Source organism: Balaenoptera borealis (assembly GCF_965194805.1).
Source record: "Balaenoptera borealis genome assembly, chromosome: 3".
Taxonomy (NCBI): Eukaryota; Metazoa; Chordata; class Mammalia; order Artiodactyla; family Balaenopteridae; genus Balaenoptera; species Balaenoptera borealis.
Window position 1 is genome coordinate 41137172 of NC_138866.1, and position 24465 is coordinate 41161636.

Consider the following 24465-nt stretch of genomic DNA (forward strand, 5'->3'; position numbering starts at 1 on the left):
AGTGGCCCAGTTTTGGAAGCCTCATTGCTCTGTGGGCTTGAGATTTTCCTCCCCTGCCAGCAGATACCAGGGCAGCTGGGAAGTACCAGTGGGGAGATCCCATCATACCACTGCCCTACTGAGAGACACTGGTTGGCCCAGTCTAGTGAAATCTCCTCTGCTGCCTCTGGCAGCACCAGCAGAGACCAGTGGGGGCCCCAGTGGCAGCAGTAGAACAAAGAAGACCAAACTATTTTTCAAAGGTTTTAAAAATTAAAGAACTGCCTTTAGAACTATAGTTAACAAAACTTGGTTAAGACTCACATGCTAAACCTAAACAAGAGTGCATGCCTACTAAAATAAAAGCCTTAAATAAGAAACAGAGTCTCCTGACATAATACAGCGAATGTTTAGGATACATCATACCATACATCATACCAAGAACCAAGAAAATCACAATTTGAAAGAAAAAACAAGCAACTGATGCCAACAACAATATGAATCATATGTTGGAACTGTCTGGAAAGGATTTTAAAGCAGCTATCATAAAAATGCTTCAACAATCAATTACAAATTCTCTTGAAACAAAGGAAAAAATAGAAAATCTTAGCAAAGAAATAGAATTCATAAAAAAATAACCAAATGGAAGTGATAGAACTAAAAATATAATAGCAAATTTTTCAAAATTGCTGGATAGCTCAATACTAGAGTGGAAATGACCTAGAATAGAATCAGTGAACGTGAAGACAGAACAATAGAGTTCACCTAGTCTGAAAACAAAAAATATACTGGAATAAACTATATGAACAGAGCCTCAGGGACCAGTTGAGAAATAATGAAAGATCTATGGTTTGAATTATCAGAGTCCCAAAAGGAGAAGCAAGGGAGTGGGGCTGAAAGGACATTTGAAGAAATAATGGCTGAAAACTAACCATACTTGACAAAAGACAAGCCTCGATATTCAAGAAGCTGAGCAAGCCCCAAAAAGGATAAATCCTCCAAATCTATGTCAACACACATCATAATTAAACTCTTGAAAACTGAAGACAAAATCTTAAAAACAATTAGAGAGAAATGACATATCTATATGGGAACAGGAATTCAAATGACAGCAAATTTCTCACCTAAAATCATGGAGACCATAAGGAAGTACCACAATATTTTAAAGTGCTGAAAGAAAGCTGTGGACTATAAATTCTGTATCTAGTGAAACTATCCTTCAAGAATAAAGGAGAAATAAAGACATTCCAGATGAAGGAGAAGACCCCCCAAATTCTCTGTGCTCTGCCTATTCATCTCCCGTACCCCACCCCTGGCAACCACTGCTTATTTTGTTGTCTCTACGGTTTTGCCTTTTCTAGAATGTCATATACTTGGACTCATACAGCATGTAGCCTTTTCAGATCACCTTCTTTCACTTAGTAGTGTGCATTTGTTTCCTCTTTGTCTTTTCATGGCTTGATAGCTTTTTAGCACTGAATAACATTTTGTTTTCTGAATGTACTACAGTTTATTTATCCATTCACCTACTGAAGTTACTTGGTTACTTTCAAGTTCTGGCAATTATGAGTAAAGCTGCTATAAACGTCTGTGTGCTGGTTTTTGTGTGGGGATAAGTTTTTAATTCCTTTGGGTAAATACCAAGAAGCACAATTGCTGGATCATATGATAAGAACATGTTTCATTTTGTAAGAAACTGCCAAACTGTCTTCCAAAGTAGCTGTAGCATTTTGCATTCCCACCAGCAGTGAACAAGAGTTCCATTGTTTCACATCCCTTCCCAGCATCTGGTGTTGTCAGTGTTCTGGATTTTGGCCATTCTATTAGGTATATGATGGCATAAAATTTTAATATTCTATATTACTGGTTTCTTAATCAGGTTATTATTTCTCAAGTTACAGTCAACATAAAAATTAATGTCAGCCTCCTCAGATGCATTTAACTTTATTTTTCTGTGGTTGATTTTGTGACTTTTCATGTGTTGTTTATTATTCACAAACTTCCCTCTTTCCAACTACATGTGGACTAAGTGTCCTTTTTTGCTGTAAGCATAAAATGTTTTATGTGTGCTTGAGAAAAAAATAGAAGTGAGGGTCATGCTAATTCTTGTAAGTCAGCTACTGACTGATGGGTAGCAAGACAAGAAACAGAAAATCTAGAGTCAGATTAGAAGATAGGAACATGTGGAAAGCAAGGCTGAGGAACTAATCCCTAGTAAAGAAGAAACCCTCAAATAGAATCATGCCTGGGTTTGGTGGAAATGTGTAGACTGCAGAAACCAATTCAAGTTACGTGCTTAAAAAGTCCAGCAGGGGAAATTCTGAGAGATGTGATGGGAAGGGAGGACCAGGAGAGGGACAGCAATAGACTCAGGTTGTCAAGGAGCTCCAGGGAGCAATTTTGGCCTGAGCCAAGGAATTATACTGTGAGTAGAGACTGAGACAGAGAAAAAGGCTGACCTGGAGGGTAGGCTAAAAATCAGTCCAAGCTACCATGTAAAGTTGTCAGGCTGTGCCCTTTGCCAGGAGTGCCTGGCCACAATGGCAAATGAGGCCTGACTCCAGCTTATGCTCTGTTCACTAAGCCCCATGCCAAGGTGCAACATTACAGTGACCTGGAAGAATAATCTTATTGTAATTCTGTTCCTCCGTATTTCTGTTTTTAAATCAAGGTATAATTTACATATAAAACACCCTTCTAAAATGTACAATTCATTAGTTTTCAGCATATTCACAAAGTTTTGCAACTATCACCACTATCTAATTTCAAAACATTTTCATCACCCCAAACAAAGCCCTGTACCCATTAGTAGTCACTTCCCATTCCCTCCTTCCTTCAGCTCCTAATTGACTTCCTATCTCTATAGACTTGCCTAATCTGGACATTTCGTATAAATGGAATCATAAAACATGGGCCTTTGTATCCATCTTCTTTCCCTTAGAATAAAGTTCTCAAGGTTCATCCATGTTGTAGTGGGTATCACACTTCATTCCTTTTTATAGCTGAATAATATTCCATAGAATGGATATGCAACATCTTGTTTTTCCATTCATTAGTTGATATGTAGTTTATGGTTTCCACTTTTGAGCTGTTATGAATGGTGCTGCTATGAATATTTATGTACAAGTTTTTGTGTGGACATATGTTTTCAGTTACCTCAGATATATATTTAAGGAGTGGGATTGCTGGGTCATATTATAACTCTATGTTTAACTTTTTGAGGAACTGCCAAAATGTTTTCCAAAGTGGCTCCACCACTTTACATTCCCAACAGCAATGTACAATGGTTCCAATTTCTCAGAATCCTCACCAACACTTGGTATTTTCCATCTTTTTGATTAAATACATTGTAGTGGGTATGAAGTGACATCTCATTTTAGTTTGATTTGCCTTGACCTAATGATGGTCACATCTTTTCATATGATGATTGGTCATTTTTTTCATATGATTTTTTTCATGTGATGGTTGGTCATACTTTCTTTGGAGAAATGTCTGTTCAAATCCATTGCCCATTTTTAAATTGAGTTGTCTTTTAGTTGTTGAGTTGTAAGAATCCTTTTTATATTTTGGATACACATCCTTTGTCAGATATAAGGTTTACAATTATTCTGTCCCATTCTGTGGATTGTCTTTTTTACTTTCTTGATAGTATCCTTTGATGCACAAACATATTTTTCTTTTTTTTTTCTTTTTTTAATAAATTTGGACTTTAAATTTATTTATTTATTTATTTATTTTTGGCTGTGTTGGGTCTTCGTTTCTGTGCAAGGGCTTTCTCCAGCTGTGGCAAGCGGGGGCCACTCTTCATTGCGGTGCGCGGGCCTCTCACCATCGCGGCCCCTCTTGTTGCGGAGCACAGGCTCCAGACGCGCAGGCTCAATAGTTGTGGCTCACGGGCCCAGTTGCTCCACGGCACGTGGGATCCTCCCAGACCAGGGCTCGAACCCGTGTCCCCTGCATTGGCAGGCAGACTCTCAACCACTGCGCCACCAGGGAAGCCCACATTTTTTTCTTTTTTGAAGTGAAAAAAAGCTTCATCAAACTTGATGAAGTCCAATTTTACCTATTTTATCTTTTGTTCCTTGTGCTTTTGGTGTCATATCTAAGAAACCTCTGCCTAATCCAAGGCCATGAAGATTTATGCCTGTGTTTTCTTCTAAAAGGTTTCTAGTTTTATCTCTTTGGTCTATTTTGAGTTAAATTTTGTATATGGAGTAACGCAGGGGTCTAACTTTATTATTTTGCATATCCAGTTGTCCCAGCACCATTGTTGAAAATACTACTCTTTTCCCCATTGAATAGTCTTGGTACCCTTGTCAAAGACTAGGTTGACCATATAGGTAAGGGTTTATTTCTGGACTCTTAATTCTGTTCTGTTGATCTATATGTCTAGTCTTACAGTACCACACTGTCTTGATTACTGTAGCTTTGTAGTAAGTTTTGAAATCATGAAGTGTGTTTTTTATCACCTTTTTCTTTTTCAAGGTTGTCTTATCTATTCTGGATCCCTTGCATTTCCATATGAATTTTAGGATCAAGTTGTCAATTTCTGGAAACACACACACACACACACACACACACACACACACACACACAACCTACCTGGGATTTTGACAGGAATTGTGTTGAATATGTAGATTAATTTAGGGAATATTGCCATATTAACAATATTAAGCCATCTAATTTATAAACAAGAATGTCTTTCCATTTAACCTTTTCCTATTTAATCCAACAATTAAATTGTTTAATTTCTTTTAACAATGTTTTGTTGTTTTTAGAGTATAAGTTTTGCACTCATTTGTCAAATTTCTTCCTAGGTATTTTATTCTTTTTATGTTACTGTAAATGGAATTGCTTTCTTGATTTCATTTTTGGATTGTTCACTGCTAGTGTGTAGAAATGCAGTTGATTTTTTATACTGATCTCATATCCTGCAAACTGCTAGACTTGTCTATTACCTCTAAATATTTTTTGATTCCTTAAAATTTTATATATTCAAGATCATTTTGTCTGCAAACAGAGATAGTTTTACTTCTTTATTTCCAGTCTATATTACTTTTACTTCTTTTTCTTGCTGCATTGTCCTGGCTAGAATCTTCAGTACAATATTGAATAGATGTTGCCAGAGCAAACATCCTTGTCTTGTTCCAGATCTTAAGGGGAAAGCTTTCAGTTTTTGCCACTATGTATCATATCAGCTGTGAGTTTTTTGGTGACTCCTTTTTATCAGGTTAAAGATGTTTCCTTCTATTTTTAGTTTGTTGCGTGTTTTTTATCATGAAAAGGTGTTGGATTTCTCAAATGCTTTTTTCTGCATTAATTGAGATGATAGTATGGTTTTTGGCCCTTATTCTGCTAATATGGTGTATTATGTTCATTGGTGTATTCTATTGCTTGTTTTAACCCTGGGATAAATCCTGTTTAATCATGATGTTTCTTTTTTATATATTGCTAATTCAGTTTGTCAGTATTTTTTTTAACAATTGTTTCTTTAAATTAATTTATATATTTATTTTTCGCTGTATTGGGTCTTCGTTGCTGCACGTGGGCTTTCTCTAGTTGCAGCAAATGGGGGCTACTCTTCCTTGCAGTGCGCTGGCTTCTCATTGCGGAGGCTTCTCTTGTTGCGGAGCACGGGCTCTAGGCACGCGGACTTCAGTAGTTGTGGCACGCAGACTCGGTGGTTGTGGCTTGCGGGCTCTAGAGCGCAGGCTCAGTAGTTGTGGCACACGGGCTTAGTTGCTCTGCAGCATGTGGGATCTTTCTGGACCAGGGCTGGAACCCGTGTCCCCTGCGTTGGCAAGCAGATTCTTAACCACTGCGCCACCCGGGAAGTCCAGTTTATCAGTATTTTGTTGAGGATTTTTGCATCTATAATCATGAGGGATATGTTCTGTAGTTCTCTTTCCTCATGATGCTTTGTCTGGTTTGGCATCAAGGTGATATTGACCTCATATAGTGAGATGGAAAGTTTTCCTATACCTTCTACTTTTTGGAAAAGTTATGAAGGATTGGTGATAAGTCTTCTTTAAACGTTTGGTAGATCAGCAGTGAAACCATCTGAACCTGGGCTTTTCTTAGTGAGAAGTTTTAAAATTACTAATTCAATGCATTTTCATCTCAATCTATTAACATTTTATATTTCTCTTAGAGTCAGTTTTGGTAGCTTGTGTCTTTCTAAAAATTTGTCCACGTTATCTAGGTTATCTAATTTCTTCATCTGCAGTTGTTCATAGTATTTCTGTATAACCTTTTTAATTCTGTAAGGTTGGTGGTAATGTCTCCTCTTTCATTCCTGATTTTAGTAATTTGAGACCTCTCTTTTTTTTTCCTTTTTCTAGCTAAAGGTTTGCTAACTTTGTTGATTCTTTCAGAGAACTAACTTTTAGTTTCATTGATTTTCTGTGTTGTTTTTCTCTATTTCATTAATTTTCGGTCCAATCTCTATTACTTCTTTCATCTGCTTGCTTTGGGTTTAGTTTGTTCTACTTTTCTAGTTTCTTAAGGCAGAAGATTAAGTTATTGATATGTTCTTTTTAAATATAAAAAGGCCTTTCCAAATAAATAAAAAGCCTTTCCCTCTAATTATCTTTAGCTATACCTCTAACTTTTGGTTTTATTTTCATTCATTTCAAATTATTTCCTAATTTCCCTTGTGATTTCTTCTTTGACCCATTGCTTATTTAGAAGTGCATTGATTAAATTCTACATATTTGTGAATTTTCAAGTTTCCTTATGTTATTGATTTCTAATTTCATTGCATCATCGTTGGACAACATATATTGTATGATTTTCATCCTCTTAAAATGTATTGAGTCTGTCTTATGGCCTAATGTATGTTCTATCTTGGGGAATGTTCCATGTGCACTTATCAAGAATATGTATTTTGCTGTTGTTGTATGGTATGTTCTACAGATGTCAGTTAGCTCTAGTTAGTTTATAGTTAGTAAACTATAGTTAGTTTGTTCAATTCTTCTTTCCTTGTTGATATTCTATCTAGTTCTATCCATTGTTAAAAGTAGGGTATTGAATAATAGTTGTCCAACAACTAATATTGTTTGTTTATTTCTCTCTTCAGTTCTTTTAGTTTTTGTTTTATTTATTTTGGAGTTCTGTTGTTAGGTGCATATATATTTATAATTTTTGTCTTCTTGATAGATTGCCATCCATATATGTTATAAACTCAACAATACACTTATGATTATTGCTTCACAATCTTATGTCTTTTAAATAAATGAATAGAAAAAGAAGAAAAGAAAAATTTATATAGTTTGTTTTGTTCACCCATATATTTACTCTTTCTAGAACTCTTTCTTTCTGTGGATTTTAGTTGCTGCCTGGAGTAATTTCCTTTCTACCTGAAAGACTTTCTTTAGTATTTTTTCTAAGGCAAATCTGCTACCAATGAATTCTCTCTTTCTTCATCTAGGACTATACGTCACCTTCATTTTCAAAGGGTAATTTTGCTGGATATAAAATCCTTGGATGACAGTATGTGTTTTAGCACTTGTATGTCATTCAACTTCTTTCTCATCTCCATTGTTTCTGATGAGAAGTCAGTTATTATTAGTATTGATACTCTCCTGTATGTGATGAGTCATTTTTCACTTGCTGTTTCAAGGTTTTCTCCTTCTGTCTTTAACTGTTTGATAAAGGTATGTCTAGGTATAGATCACTTTATATTTAAACTATTTGAAGTTTGTTGATCTTAAATCTGTTGATTAATCAGGTTTTAAAATCAAATTTGGGGATTTTTCAAGGATTACATCTTAAATATTTTTCTGTCTCTCTCTCCCCTCTCTCTCTCCAAACTCCTATTATAGATATGTTGGTACACTTGATGTTGTACCATAAGTCTCTGTGGCTTTGTTCATTTTCTTTTAGATTTTTCCTCCATTCTTCAGGTTAGATCACTTCTATTCATCTGTCTTCATGCTCAGTGCTCTCTTCTGCTATATTACATCTGCTGTTGAGTTCATCTAGTGAATTTTAATTTTTAGTTATTGTAGTTTTCATCTCTAGAATTTCCAATTGGTTCCTTTTTAGAGTTTCTGTGTCTTCATCAATTTTTCCTTTTTGTGAATCATTGTCATTCTATTTTTTGCAAATTCTTTAGAGTATAATTTATTTTATTCTTTAGTTATATTCATAGCAGCTGCTTTGAAATTTTTGTCTGCTAAATCAATATTTGTTCTCACTCAGAGTCAATTTTTATTGATTGCTTTTTTCTTGATTATTGATCACAGTTTCCTGTTTCTTACATGGCTAGTAATTTTTTTTTGAAAACTAGTCATTTTGAGTCTGACTTTTTAATTGAGAGTTTGTGCCATTGTTTGGATTTTTCTTTTGGTTTTGTTTTTAGTAATTTTCATGGACTTAATCTGAGTTTTCTCTCTCCCCCATTGTATGTGGCCACTGATGTTTCTGCTCAGTATTATTTTAAGTTTTAAAAAATCCTGCATTCCTAAGTATTCCCTTTGTGTCTGCAGAGTTCAGCAGACAGCTAATGATTGGTCAGAGTCTGTGCTCTCACATCTCAAGTCATCAGTAAAGCTTTGACCTGCAACCAATGGATCTATGTACGGGCTGAGAAATACATTTAAAGTTCAGACGGTTTTCACCTCTTTTACTGAGAACACCTCTGAGTGTGGATTTTTCACCCTCCAGTCTAAATCAAGTCAAAAGAAGCTGTTCATTTTCACAGAGTCCCACCTTGGTAACAATAGGGTGGGATGGGGATAGAAGAAGTCCCAGTCGAACACACAACAAATTCCCACTGTTCTTACCCAAATATTAACAGTTTTTCATGTATAAATGCTTCTCAATTTGTTTTTGTGTTTGGCTGATTTCCAGAGCTGTGAAATGGTTGTCTTTGGCAAGTTTGTCCAATTTCATAGTTGGTTTTGGGGAAGATAATTTGCCAGCTTCTTTACTCCACTATTGCCAGAAGTTATGTTGTATATATCCTTTTTCAAGTTGAATTTTTTTACTCAACATTCTGTTTTCAGAGTGAGGTATGCTAATTCATGAAATCCTAGTTCATTCCTTTTAACCACTATATAGGCTTCCATTGCATGAATAAAGCACAGTTTACCAATTTCCCTGCTGAAAGTATTATAGACATGGCTATAGTGAACACTATTTTTGTATTTTGAACTTGTGTCCAGCAATACACCATCATGACTTAGCTCAGTTCCTGGTTGAAATGATGTGATCAACCCAACTTCTTAGCAAAGGGAGGGTGAACCCTTTTTATGGGAAAATAAAATCAGCTGTCAGTCTTCATGGTTCTTGTGCACACAATATCCATTATACTATAAAAAAATTTGCTAGACATGTAAGAGGCAAGAATATGTAACTGATAATCAAACAAAAAAGGCAATAGAAGCAGACCCACAGATGATCTGGATATTGGCATTAGATAAAGTTTTTAAGTTACTATTATAAATATATGAAACAAGATGGAGAATTTAAACAGAGAAGTGGAATTTATAAAAACAAAATCAAGTGAATTTCCTAGAACTGAAAATTAAAATTCTGAAATTAAAACTTAATTGGCTACATTTAATAAGTCTTTGGACACAGAGGAAGACAATTAGTGAACTCAGAGAACTCAATAGGAAATATTCAAAATGGTGAATGAAGGGAATAAAATATGAAAATAACAGAACAGAGTATTGAAAAGTATGCTGTATAAGAACATATAAAGATACAATAGTTTGAAAGTAAAGGATGGAAAAAGCTATATTATGCAAACACTAATCAAAAGAAAGCTGTTAAAGATATCTTCCATATTAGCTAAACTAGACTTTAAGTCAAGGAGTATTATTAGAGATAAAGGGGGAATATTTCATAGTGATAAAAGAATCAATTCCACTGTAAGACATGATAATCTTAAATTTATAAGTACCCAATAACATAGCTTCAAAATATATAAAGTAAAAGCAGACAAAATTGAAGGGAAATACACAAATCAACTTCAAAGTTGGAAGTAGTATTTCTTTTCATATTTGACAGCCACATAGACAAAAAATTAGTGGGGAGCTAGATTATTTGAATAATACTATTAACTAATATGGTCTAATTGACACTTCCCCTTGAAACTTCAACATATACGTTCAAGTCCACTAGACATATATATCAAAATACATCATGTTCCAGGCTCTCAAGCAAGTCTCAACAAATTTAAATGGATTAAAGTAATACAGAATTTGTTCTCTGACTACACAATTATTAATCTGAAAATAAACAATAAGGATAGTTAGAACAATCCTCAAAATTTTACAATTCTATATAATCAATAGATCAAAGAAAAAACTCACTTTCCAATGCCTATTGGAAAACATTTTGAACAATAATATTGACATAATGTATCAAAATTTGTAGGATGTAGCCACAGTGTTTAGAGGGCATTTTATACTTTTATTTTTTATAATATTTATTTATTGCTGCATCAGGTCTTACTTGTGGCACGCTCTTCGTTGTGGCATGCAGGATCTTTTTAGTTGCAGCATGAGGAATCTTTAGTTGCAGCATGTGGGATCTAGTTCCTGGACCAGGGATCAAACCCAGAACCCCTGCATTGAGAGCACGGAGTCTTAGCCACTGGACCACCAGGGAAGTTCCCCAAGAGGGCATTTTATACTTTTAAATGAAATATTAGAAAAGAAAAAATGTTGAATATAATCTAAGTTTCCATTTTAAGGAGCTAGTAAAAGAATAGCAAACAAAAGTTAAAAATAAATAAATAAATAAATAGAGGGAAATAGCCTATATACAAAAGAGAAAAAACAACAAAGTAAAATTTAATTCTTTAATTCATTATATTGATAAACTTCCAACAAAATGATCAAGAAAGAGGAGAGAAAACAAAACTTAAAATATCATAAATGAGAAAGGAGACATGACTATGGCTCCTCCAGATTATTAAAAAATTAAAAGATGATATGAATAATTTATGCCAATAAATTTGGCAATATATTTTAAATGGACAAATTCATTTGAAAAAAACTGACCAAAATTATCATAAGCAGAAATTAAAACTCAGAATAATCCTACACTATTAAATAAATCTGTAATTAAATATCATCTCACAAATAAAACTCCAGATCCAAATGGGTTCCCTGGTGAATTCTTGCAAACATTCCAAAAAGAAATAATATCATCTTATATAAACTCCTTCAGAAAATATTGGTGGGATTAACACTTTTCAACTCATTTTGTGTGGCCAGTATAACCCTGATGCAGAAACTTAAGAAAAATATTATAAGAAAGGAAAGGAAGAGACCATATCTCTCATGAATATAGATATAAAAATTCTACACAAAACATTAACAAATTGAATCCAAATTGAACAGCAGTATATAAAAAGGATGTCACATCAGGGCCATATAAAGTTTATTCTAGGAATGCAAGTTTGGTTTAACATTCAGAATTCAATCCATGTAATTTATATATTAACAAAATTAAGGAGAAAACCTATGTGATCATCTCACTAGCTTCAGTAAAAGCATTTGATAGAATTTAGTACCTATTCATGACGAAAAATCTCAGAAAACTGGTGCCAGAGGGAATTTGCCTTATTCTAAAGGATAAAGGATAAAGGATAAAGGATAGCTAAAAAATTCACAGCTTGCATCATATTTAATGGTGAAATTTTGAACACACTTTCCCCTTTAATTCAAGAAAAAGACAAAGGATAGTCCCTGTTACCACCTCTACTGAACAGTATACTAGAAGTCCTAGCCAAAGCAGTAAGTCAAGGTAAAGAAATGCAAGTATAAAAATTGGAAGGGAAGAAATAAAACCATCTTTATTCAGAGAAGATATGCTTATGTACATATAAAATTCAAAAGAATCTACAAATAAAATTAATAAGTTAATCTAGCAAAGTCACTATTACAAAAATTTATTAACCTGGTATAACTTTTTCCATTTCTACTTAGAACATTTCTGTATCAGTATGTTTTAGGACTTTCTTTTGAAAACATCCTTTGATTACATCTTTTTCATCCAATATGAGAGCTTTCATCATTTTTAGTTGGCATTCTTTAGATATATTTAGAAGTATTTTTAATATTTTGTGCTTTCAATTTACTAGTTATTTTCTTTGCTTCTAATTTTTCCTTTTCCTGATTTCTATTTGATTGAATTAATTACCTTGCTTGTACATTTTATTCATTTGGAAGTTACACGTTCTAGTTATTTTCTTTTAGTGGTGACCATTAAATGTTTGACACATAAATCTGACTTTTTCATAGTCTAAATATCTCTATCTTCCTCCTGAACAAATACTAGGATCTTAGAATGCTTTTACTCTTGTCACTCCTTCCTACCTGTGTTCTATTTTGTCTACTGTTTTACTTTTACCTTTCTTTTATAACTCTCCCCTCAAATTAGCCATTACTGATGCTTATGCTCAGCATTCTTTCATGCATGTCACTTCTTCCTTTTAACTGAATTTAGGTTCAGTTTTCTTCTTTCTGGAGTACTGTCTTTGATAGATTTTTCTGCAGAGTCTGCCATTAGTAAATTCTCTCATTTCTTTCATATTTGAAAATCCCTGTATTAGTCTTTCTGGGTATAGAATTCTAGATGATGGTTATTCTCCCTCACTACTTTGAGGACATTATTTCATTGTCTTCTGGCTTCTATTAATGAAAAGATGGCTGTTCATCTTACAGTTTCTCTGAAGTAATCTTTTATTTATGTCTGCTTTGAAGATTTCTCCTTAATTTTTGATGCCCTGCAGTTTCACTATGATGTGGGTCAGGGTATTGATTTCTTACTTGTCTTGCTCAGGGCTAGAATTTATGTCTTTTATCAATTCTGGAAAAATTCTCAGCCAAATTTGGATAAATTATTCAACTTCCCATGTTACTCCTCTCCTTGAAACCCTGCAGTGTCTCCCTCATCTATTGACAGTATTACTACTCAGGCCTGTCACAGTTTGGCCTCTACACATTTCTGTAATTAAGTTTCCATGTCTGTCAGCCAGGAAAGCCCATCACTCAAACTGGTGATACATTTCTTGTTCATAACTCAGTTTAATTATCACCTATTCTCTGAAGCCTTTCCTGAAACCTCTGCCACTAAACACTCTCTGTTTTTGTGTATCCACTCTTTCCTGTTCATACAATCCACTGATTGCATTTATCTATTTATGTGTAAATCTTCCCCCCTGTAGACTCAAATTCCCAGTGGGCAGTTCCCTTTGTATTTACAGAGACAGGCACTTAGTATGGGCTCTATAAACCTTTGTAGATTGAATGAATGAATGAATCAAGAAGATGAAGGTAAACACTATCTACCTCATAGGGATCTTGTAACAACCAAATACACACCATGTGAAAATAAAAAGTGCTAATCTTTTATTTGAATTGAAGACAACTTATGCATTGTTTTGGTACAGTGGGTTATGTAACAAACTGGTTGTTCCTTTAAATTTCCTTATTCCATATGGCATAGAGCAGAGTTCTTAGTGTTCTTTGATCGTAATGAAGTATTTTTTTTTTTGGTTCTGTGCCTTTTCTGCCAATTGCTATACTTCTCAGAGCCTAAAAAAATCCAAGGAGTTCTATAAGATGCTTGATATAGTTTACTGGCTATTATGATACATTCTGTCCTGAAAACTCAGTGCATCTGTGAATGCGTTTCCTCCATAGATCTTAATGGCTTTCTCCTTTATTCCATTAGGTGTCTACTCTAATTTTACCTTACGAATTAGCCCTTCACTGACTCTCATTATAAAACAGCAAATTTCCACCCCAGCCCCTTCTCTGTCCTCTTTTACTTGCTTTATTTTCCCCAATACACTTCTCCACAAGTGAAATATATATTTACCTCTTTTATTATTATCTACTCCTCCCATACACACTAGCATGTAAACTTCTTAAAGGTAGGAACTTTGCTTTATGCTTAGAGCAGTGTCTAGAATACAGTAGGTGCTCCGTAAGTATTTCTTAAATAAATGTGTCAAAGTAGGTGCCATTGAGTCTCATCAGTAAAAATCCTGATGCTTAGTAGGCAAAAACAATACAGCCACTCTGGGCATAGCAGCCTTCAACATTCATCTTGATCTGGGATGAGATTATAAAACTTGGCTATTTTGCTTTTCCTTAGTACAGACTAATGCACGATTTCATCCTGAAAACTAAAGAAATCACTTCCTTTCCTGGCAGTACCTAAACCAAGTTCTAAGCTGGCTGCATACAAAGCCCGTCTGTTCTCTCCTGGTTTAAAGACAGCGGCAGTTCCTGCCTGCTTTTAGTAAGCTTTATTTTGCTTTCTGTTTTATTTCACTGCTTAAGGACAATTTACATATCTTTTCTACCCATTCTATCATTTTGATCTTGCCAAGAGCTTTCAATTAATATTTTGTGAGCACTTGTGCAAAGAAAGCACCCATTTACAATGTCTATGGGAAATAAATTCTCATTATTTCATAGAAACAAACATCTAAAGCTGTAACTCATTTCTATATTATGAGGGAGAGGTCCAGAGATACTTATTTGCTGAAAGCCATATGACTAAAGTTTGTAACACAAGTGGGTCTAACACCCACATTCCCAGTCATTCTTCATACTCTTTTGCCTGATTTTCCTTTAATAAGGTCATTTTTGTTTCTCTTAATTACCTGTGCATTAATCGAAAGCCCCCAATTCTTATTTTACTAGTGTGTGTCTTTGTGGCGTCAGACATCTTACCTCCTCAATCTTCAACTATCAAACTGCTATGTTGATTTTTCGGGTGCCATCAAGCTTCTCTTTCCAGATTTAGCATGACTGAAAAGAATGTGGTCTTTCAGCTAAGCTGACATTCCAAGGTCAACTTTGTGGCCAGTGAAAACTCATGGCCCAAGAATTCTGACACAGCTACCCTCCACCTGAGGGAGAGTTTGCCTCTCTGCCTACTCTTCCTTGCTAGGGACGTGCTGCTCCCAGCTTGCTGCCCAGTACTGACTGTCAGAGCCACACACTGGCTCCAGTAACACTGAATACTCAACCACTGAAAATACCTGGGTTTTCATCTTGTTTGTGGTTTCCTTTGCTGTGCAAAAGATTTTAAGTTTCACTAGGTCCCATTTGTTTATTTTTGGGTTTTTTGTTTTTTAGGCATTTGAAATATGTATTTTCCATCTTTCTGTAATTGGGGATTTTCAGGTTTGTTTGTTTTTTTTATACAGCAGGTTCTTATTAGTCATCCATTTTATACACATCAGTGTATACATGTCAATCCCAATCTCCCAATTCATCATACCACCCCCCGCCCCGCCACTTTCCCTCCTTGGTGTCCATACGTTTGTTCTCTACATCTGTGTCTCAATTTCTGCCCTGCAAACCGGTTCATCTGTACCATTTCTCTAGGTTCCACATATATGCGTTAATATATGATATTGGTTTTTCTCTTCCTGACTTACTTCACTCTGTATGACAGTCTCTAGATCCATCCACGTCTCTACAAATGACCCAATTTCGTTCCTTTTTATGGTTGAGTAATATTCCATTGTATATATGGACCACATCTTCTTTATCCATTTGTCTGTCAGTGGGCATTGAGGTTGCTTCCATGACCTGGCTATTGTAAATAGTGCTGCAATGAACATTGGGGTGCACGTGTCTTTTTGAATTATGGTTTTCTCAGGGTATATGCCCACTAGTGGGATTGCTGGGTCATATGGTAATTCTATTTTTAGTTTTTTAAGGAACCTCCATACTGTTCTCCATAGTGGCTGTATCAATTTACATTCCCACCAACAGTGCAAGAGGGTTCCCTTTTCTCCACACCCTCTCCAGCATGTGTTGTTTGTAGATTTTCTGATGATGCCCATTCTAACTGGTGTGAGGTGATACCTCATTGTAGTTTTGATTTGCATTTCTCCAATAATTAGTGATGTTGAGCAGCTTTTCATGTGCTTCTTGGCCATCTGTATGTCTTCTTTGGAGAAACATCTATTTAGGTCTTCTGCCCATTTTTGGATTCGATTGTTTGTTTTTTTAATATTGAGCTGCATGAGCTGTTTATATATTTTGGAGATTAATCCTTTGTCCATTGATTCATTTGCAAATATTTTCTCCCATTCTGAGAGTTGTCTTTTCATCTTGTTTGTAGTTTCCTTTGCTTTGCAAAAGCTTTGAAGTTTCATTAGGTCCCATTTGTTTATTTTTGTTTTTATTTCCATTACCCTAGGAGGTGGATCAAAAAAGATCTTGCTGTGATTTATGTCAAAGAGTGTTCTTCCTATGTTTTCCTCTGAGAGTTTTATAGTTGACATTTAAGTCTCGAATCCATTTTGAGTTTATTTTTGTGTATGGTGTTAGGGAGTGTTCTAATTTCATTCTTTTACATGTAGCTGTCCAGTTTTCCCAGCACCACTTTTTTTTTCTTTTTTAACATCTTTATTGGAGTATAATTGCTTTACAATGGTGTGTTAGTTTCTGCTTTATAACAAAGTGAATCAGTTATACATATACATATGTTCCCATATCTCTTCCCTCTTGTGTCTCCCCCACTCCCACCCTCCCTATCCCACCCCTCTAGGTGGTCACAAACCACCGAGCTGATCTCCCTGTGCTATGCGGCTGCTTCCCACTAGCTGTCTGTTTTACGTTTGGTAGTGTATATATGTCCATGCCACTCTCTCACTTTGTCACAGCTTACCCTTCCCTCTCCCCATATCCTCAAGTCCATTCTCTAGTAGGTCTGTGTCTTTATTCCCGTCTTACCCCTAGGTTCTTCATGACCTTTTTTTTTTCTTAGATTCCATATATATATGTTAGCATACGGTATTTGTTTTTCTCTTTCTGACTTACTTCATTGTGTATGACAGACTCTAGGTCCATCCACCTCACTACAAATAACTCAATTTCATTTCTTTTTATGGCTGAGTAATATTCCATTGTATATATGTGCCACATATTCTTTATCCATTCATCCGATGATGGACACTTAGGTTGCTTCCATGTCCTGGCTATTGTAAATAGAGCTGCAATGAACACTGTGGTACATGACTCTTTTTGAATTATGGTTTTCTCAGGATATATGCCCAGTAGTGGGATTGCTGGGTCATATGGTAGTTCTATTTTTAGTTTTTTAAGGAACCTGCATACTGTTCTCCATAGTGGCTGTATCAATTTACATTCCCACCAACAGTGCAAGAGGGTTCCCTTTTCTCCATACCCTCTCCAGCATTTATTGTTTCTAGATTTTTTGATGATGGCCATTCTGACCGGTGTGAGATGATATCTCATTGTAGTTTTGATTTGCATTTCTCTAATGATTAATGATGTTGAGCATTCTTTCATTTGTTTGTTGGCAATCTATATATCTTCTTTGGAGAAATGTCTATTTAGGTCTTCTGCCCATTTTTGGATTGGGTTGTTTGTTTTTTTGTTATTGAGCTGCATGAGCTGCTTGTAAATCTTGGAGATTAATCCTTTGTCAGTTGCTTCATTTGCAAATATTTTCTCCCATTCTGAGGGTTGTCTTTTGGTCTTGCTTATGGTTTCCTTTGCTGTGCAAAAGCTTTTAAGTTTCATTAGGTCCCATTTGTTTATTTTTGTTTTTATTTCCATTTCTCTAGGAGGTGGGTCAAAAAGGATCTTGCTGTGATTTATGTCATAGAGTGTTCTGCCTATGTTTTCCTCTAAGAGTTTGATAGTGTCTGACCTTACATTTAGGTCTTTAATCCATTTTGAGTTTATTTTTGTATATGGTTTTAGGGAGTGTTCTAATTTCATACTTTTACATGTACCTGTCCAGTTTTCCCAGCACCACTTATTGAAGAGGCTGTCTTTTCTCCATTCTATATTCTTGCCTCCTTTATCAAAAATAAGGTGACCATATGTGCGTGGGTTTATCTCTGGGCTTTCTATCCTGTTCCGTTGATCTATATTTCTGTTTTTGTGCCTTTACCATACTGTCTTGATTACTGTAGCTTTGTAGTATAGTCTGAAGTCCAGGAGCCTGATTCCTCCAGCTCCATTTTTCTTTCTCAAGATTGCTTTGGTCTTTTGCAAATGAAGCAACTGACAAAGGATTAACCTCCAAAATTTACAAGCAGCTCATGCAACTCAGTATATAAAAAACAAACAACCCAATCCAAAAATGGGCAGAAGACCTAAATAGACATTTCTCCAAAGAAGATATACAGATTGCCAACAAACACATGAAAGAATGCTTAACATGACTAATCATTAGAGAAATGCAAATCAAAAGTACAATGAGGTATCACCTCACACCAGTCAGAATGGCCATCATCAAAAAGTCTACAAACAATAAATGCTGGAGAGGGTGTGGAGAAAAGGGAACCCTCTTGCACTGTTGGTGGGAATGTAAATTGATACAGCCACTATGGAGAACAGTATGGAGGTTCCTTAAAAAACTAAAAATAGAACTACCATACGACCCAACAATCCCACTACTGGGCATATACCCTGAGAAAACCATAATTCAAAGAGTCATGTACCACAATGTTCATTGCAGCTCTATTTTACAATAGCCAGCACATGGAAGCAACTTAAGTGTCCATCGATAGATGAATGGATAAAGAATGTGTGGCATATATATACAATGGAATATTACTCAGCCATAAAAAGAAATGAAATTGAGTTATTTGTAGTGAGGTGGATGGACCTAGAGTCTGTCATACAGAGTGAAGTAAGTCAGAAAGAGAAAAAAAAAAATACCATATGCTAACACATATATATGGAATCTAAAAAAAAAAAAAGTGGTTCTGAAGAAACTAGGGGCAGGACAAGAATAAAGACGCAGATGTAGAGAATGGACTTGAGGACATGGGGAGGGGGAAGGGTAAGCTGGGACGAAATGAGAGAGTGGCATGGACATATATACACTACCAAATCTAAAATAGACAGCTAGTGGGAAGCAGCCTCATAGCACTGGTAGATCAGCACAGTGCTTTGTGACCACCTAGAGGGGTGGGATAGGGAGGGTGGGAGAGAGATGCAAGAGGGAGGATATATGGGGATATATGTATATGTATAGCTGATTCACTTTTTTACAAAGCAGAAACTAACACACCATTGTGAAGCAATTATACTCCAATAAAGATGTTAAAAAAAAAAAAAAGAAAATACCTGGGGCACCTTCTGTACTGAGGCTGATGTCTGCGGCTATCATTGGACTGTCAGTGCCTCCTAGGGGCCAAGGCTCCAAAGGATTCCAACTGAAAAGTGGCCAGGACAGGAACAACCCACCTGGCAGCCATTTCTCTCTCCTTCTGAGTCTTGTCCCCACCTATTTGCAGTTTGTCCCAGCCCCACATCATGCAGTGAGAATTCATCATCACGTACCAGTCATTTCATCATTTTGCTGACTGAATTCCCAAACATGACCATGATGATGAAAAAATTGGGAGGCGGGGGGAGGGAGAGGGAGGAGGGGGGAGGGAATATAAATATAACAAAAGTCACTAGCACCTCTAGAGCAGGTCAGTTTGAAAAGTGCTGTGTAATATTTTGGTCACTGTTCTTCCTTCCCATCAGCCCCTGGGAGCTCCAACAAGCCCACTCTTATAGGAGACTTCAGATGCCCAGAAGTGCCAAATCATCCTTCTGAAATCATTCTTTATTAAGCTTCCTTAAGAATAATTTCAGATGTGTTACAAAGATATGCAGAGGCTTAGCTGGTTTCTCTGGAGGCTTTTATTCTAGAAAGAACATGCATGATCATAAAAATCATATTTTAAAGTGTATATGGTTCATAAAATGAAAGATAAATCATGTCCACAAGCATAACCTTGAGATTACTGTCGTTAGGCTCTTGCTGGCACAGGATGTACAGATGTAGATTTGGGTATGGGAAGGAATGCCTCTGTAAACTGCAGAGGAATTGTGGAGGCTCCACTTGTCCATGAGGGAGAGAGAAATTCTGTGTAACAGATAAGGCCATGCTACAACAAATGAAGTGCGAACTCTTCCTTCTATATACCCCTTTGGTCCCCAAGGCATCCTTTGTCCTCATGCTATGTCTTATCTCCTCAAGGGTCCCCTCCACCAGGACTTTCTTTCCCTAGAAAATGCCTATATTCCAGTCCTTTCTCTGTGCTATTTCTACCTTTTCCTTATCAAAACATACCTATCCCGTCCATTCTCTCAACTCCCTTGGAATATAATCTGATAAAATATTTCATGCTAAGATTTGAATAGTAGCTTACTACCTATTTTTCTGGTCCTCCCATTAACATTTGCATTGTAACTGGGGACACCCGAAGCCCTTGACTCACAGGGCTTGGAAACCAACTTTATCTCCCAAATTATACACACCACCCATGCCCATCACCCCCCAGCACTCAATCTCAAATATGATGTTGTTGAGGAAGAATGCCCTTTGCTTCCCTGAGTTCTGTTTGGGTGTCCCCACAACTGACCACTCTTGGAGGGTCACTGCAGTGGCTAATAACACCGTGTGTCAGAGTCCAAAGGCTTTGATCTGGAGCCTACTGGCACCACATTCTGATATTATTTATTCATTCAACCCACAAACAGAGCTGGAGAAGAGGGGTTAACAGGAGAGGACACAAGCCCTCAGGGTTTCTTTGCAGTGATTGCGGCTTGCCAAGGAAGGTTGTGGATAGCCGTGGACTATTCCAAAAGAGGGAAAGAATCTGGCAGTTGTTTGGAAGATGTCAAGCAATTAAAGTGTGACCACAATGTAAAAAATTGGGGGCGGGTGGAGGGGGGAAGGTGAATGAGCGCTGCGGCAATTAGGGGACATGATGCTGAAAGCCTGAGATTTGTACTGCCATCAACTATGTCTTATCCAACAAGTTTCATGGGTTCCTAAGTCATTTCTAGAAAAAGCACCATGCCATGCCGGGCAGGAAGTCCCAGAAACAGCCCAAGTGTTGTACTCTCATCCCTACCCTTGGCCCTGTCTCCTCTTTCTCCCAGACTTCCCACCCCCGTCAGCTTTTGTGCCTTCCGGGTAAGAACCAGCTTCACCATCTCTCGGGCAGCGAGCTTACGCTCTCGCCTCTAGCGGCGCCCGCATCCCCGAGCGCGCAGGCCGACCCGGCACCGCGCCGCGCTGATTCGCTGCCTCGGAGACTGCGGTGCCCGCGACGCGCCCGCCCCTCGCGGCGCACGCCGGCTGGTTCAGCCTCAGTCTGTCTGCAGCCGCGGCCACTGCGAGCAGCGCTGCAGCCGGGGCACCGACGCCTCAGTGCTCGCTCGGCGCCCCCGAGGACAGCAACGGCGAGCCCCTAAAGCGCGCACGATGCAGGCCAGCGCCGATTCCACGAAGATGGACTGTGTTTGGAGCAACTGGAAAAGTCAGGGTATTCTCTTTATTTCAGTTGTGCATGCCTGCGGCGCACGGGAACGCCGGCACCCAGACTCGGCCATTGTGCATCATTTCACCTGTGGGACCTATGCATGCTTTATACCCAAGAGCTTTCTGATGGGGGGAGTAAACTTGTTCTGTCAAAAATCAAAGTGAATGGTGTTTGATTTTTGTGGGTTTTTTTCCCCTTGTCCTGTCTTTTAAAAAAAAATTCCCCCACCCCCACCCCTTTGTTTTCTTGTTGTCACGCTAGTATTTTAAATAATGCGTCTTTTGCCTCCTCCTGGAGCTCTTTTGGGATTCAGTACTTGTTTAATCTCTTCTCATTCCCGGAGTTAAAATGCTTTCTTATTGTTCCGTGCATCCCAGTGCATTTAATTTATGCCCAAAGGTTGAAATCTCCTGGTAGAACCATTAGCTGAGAAGGCTGTAGTGCATCCTTTTAAGAGGGACACACCCATTTCAGGCTTATTATTTGTGGTCACACAAAGGAAACTGGAAATGCAGAATAGCTCTCGAAATCCTGAAAATATGATGGCGTAGACACATATTAGGATGATTCACTTTGAAATATTTCAGGGTTTTTTTGTCTTTCATTGGGGTAACCTGTAACTACTGTTTATTAATAATGGGTATATGTGGAACAAATGGAAGGAAGTTAAAAAACAGTGCCATTTGCCCTCTGGTATAACAGATTTATTTTGAAACAGTCCATATTAGCACTGGGTGTGGCCACCCTCCAGCCTCGCTTGGATTGCTTTTCAGCCATTTTTATTCAGCCTCATACTTCACACATCTCCATCTCTCCTTTGTTACATTAAGATTCTGTCCTTCATCTTGCTCAGTGTGAGATTACTAGGAGAAAGAGAGACTTTGAAAGAAAGAATTACATGTTGTAAACGTGGATGTTTGTAATATGAAGTGTCTTCTAATATTTAACGAATATCGTTCTGAAGAAGGTGCGTTTGACTTAACCTGCAGGGTTGCAGCATCCCTCAGGGGGCCAAGAATACACTGGAGCAGAAGCTGATTTTTTTTTTTTAAAAACCTGGCATCTTCCTCTTGTAATGTTATATCATAGAAAGAATGGGATGTCTTTTCACCTTTAATGCCCCAAGGAGTTTTTCTTTGGTAAATCTTTTAAGCACAGAAAAAGTAAACATGAACCTCAGAATTAAGAACATATTTTCTCAGTCTCTTATTTGTTGGTTGGGTGGCTAAGACATAAAATACAATAGTCTAGTTCAAATTATGTGGGCCTATTGGAAATACAACTGTCAAAAGTAAATAAATGGACCTAATAAATTTAAATGCCAGGAAATAAGAAATGTACGGCCATTCAGGGGGCATAATTTTAGAGAATGATGTCAACTACATGAACTAGCATATGTTTTATACAGGAGGCAGCTGTGAAAATTCTTGGTAACATTTCATTCTTGTTATGTGTTTAGACTCAGCCAGTTTATTCCGTATACACACTCAACATACATCTATGGCTTGAAATAATACCAAGTTTAGTTGGACATAACAAAGTTGGTTTTTAGACTATGCTTATGGATTTCCTCTATTCTTAGCAAAAGTAAGTACCAAAAGTGGCAGATTTTCTGCCTTATTTGTATAAGATATAAGACACTATTTCATTACAATCCTATGTGTTTTGCCTCAGTTGACATTCTCACTGGGGGGGGGGGGTTAAAAAATGTGGACATTTATAATCAGAAAATAACACAGAATGCCATAATTTGTCCATTGAAGACAATCGTTTTCATTTCCACTGTACAGCTGCTTACGAAGATTAACGCAGGATCGTTGAGGGTCTTTCATACTCTGTGACCTTTGATAGTGTTCAGTACCATTGATTTCCTTTTGTCAGATAGAACACAGCCATTATCCTGAAAATTAACTAATAACTGGGTGGGTGGGTTTATAGGCATAAAAGAGAAATAATAAGTATTCCCGTTTCTCCCCACTAGGAGAACTTTCACCTAAACTAAAATCTACAGTAAGATTCTTGTTTAGCATTTTCAGTGTATGTTCTTCATTTTAGTTCCCTCATTATCAAAAACAGTTGTTCTTAACACTGGCTGCATATTAGTATCACCTGGGAAACTTTAAAAACCACGAGGGATGCCTAGGCCCCACCCCTAGAGGTTCTGATTCAGTTGAGCCAAGCATCAGTATGTTTCAGAAGCTCCTCAAGTGAATTTAATACATAATCAGGGTTGAAGCCACTCATGTGTAATAATTCTTAGGCCAATCCATAGACCAGCAGAGCAAAGTCTAGTGTACAAATGATGAAATGGGTGTGATCAAGGAACAGCTGTGAACGCAGTTAAAAGAAGTAAGTATTAACTTTGTTGATAATGTCCTCTGAAGGTATTAAGAAGTGAAAGTTTTGCTTGGAAAAGGGAATAAAAGTGAGTTTCTGTTTCCTCCATGTTAAACAATTCCATGGAGAAATTTGCAGCCCATTGGATATGTCATGAAGACTGTACCGAAACTAATACAATGCGTCCTAAAGACTGTAGTATACATGCAAAAGGAACCTTATATTTATTTTACTAATATATATGATTTTAGCTGTAGACAAGAATGTTTAAAGAGAGACTAAAGTCCACATTATACTACATTGCACACATTCTGTTTCCGGTTTAAAAAAATGATACTCATACCCAATTGGTTAATAAACCAAAGCTCAGTCTACTCAGTGAAGATGAAATAAGACAATAACCTAATAAAACATGGCAATCTTCAGATTACTAAGTATTATTATTATTAAATATTAACATTTATTGGGCACTTTTACTGAGTGCTTTACTCGCATCATTGCATTTAATCTTCATGAATCCTATGATGTGTGAGTTGTTTTATTATCCCGTTTTACAGGTGATGAACTGAGGCTTCTGCCAAGGCACACAGCTGGTGATGCCAGAGGCTGGATTCAAGCCTAGGGCTGTCTGACCCCAGAGCCCCTTGATTCTTGATGTTCTACCATCTGCCTCCGAAGTAGATGGCTTCTTCCTCAATGGTTTTTCTAAAAATGTGAATTATCTAGGTAATGGGGGGTGTTAATAACCCGTCACATTTACATAGTTTTCATTTTGCCAAACATCTTCTCATTTGAACTTTTCAGTTTACTCTTGAACAACATGAGGCTCAAAGAGGTTAAGTGACTTGCCCAAA

At 36.9% G+C, this 24465-nt stretch overlaps 1 protein-coding gene across 3 annotated transcripts in view; it reads left to right on the top strand.

Moving 5' to 3' along the window:
• Positions 1-24465, top strand: part of RTN1 (reticulon 1) — a 278485-nt gene that overhangs the window by 224847 nt on the left and 29173 nt on the right. Inside the window, exon 1 of one of the 3 annotated variants that reach the window (XM_082386511.1) lies at positions 21092-21277. The exons of the other annotated variants lie outside the window; for them this stretch is intronic. Coding sequence (XP_082242637.1) covers positions 21217-21277 — 61 coding nt within the window. The 5' untranslated portion in view covers positions 21092-21216. Of the gene's footprint in view, positions 1-21091; positions 21278-24465 lie in introns of those variants that run through there. 3 annotated transcript variants of the gene reach the window in all.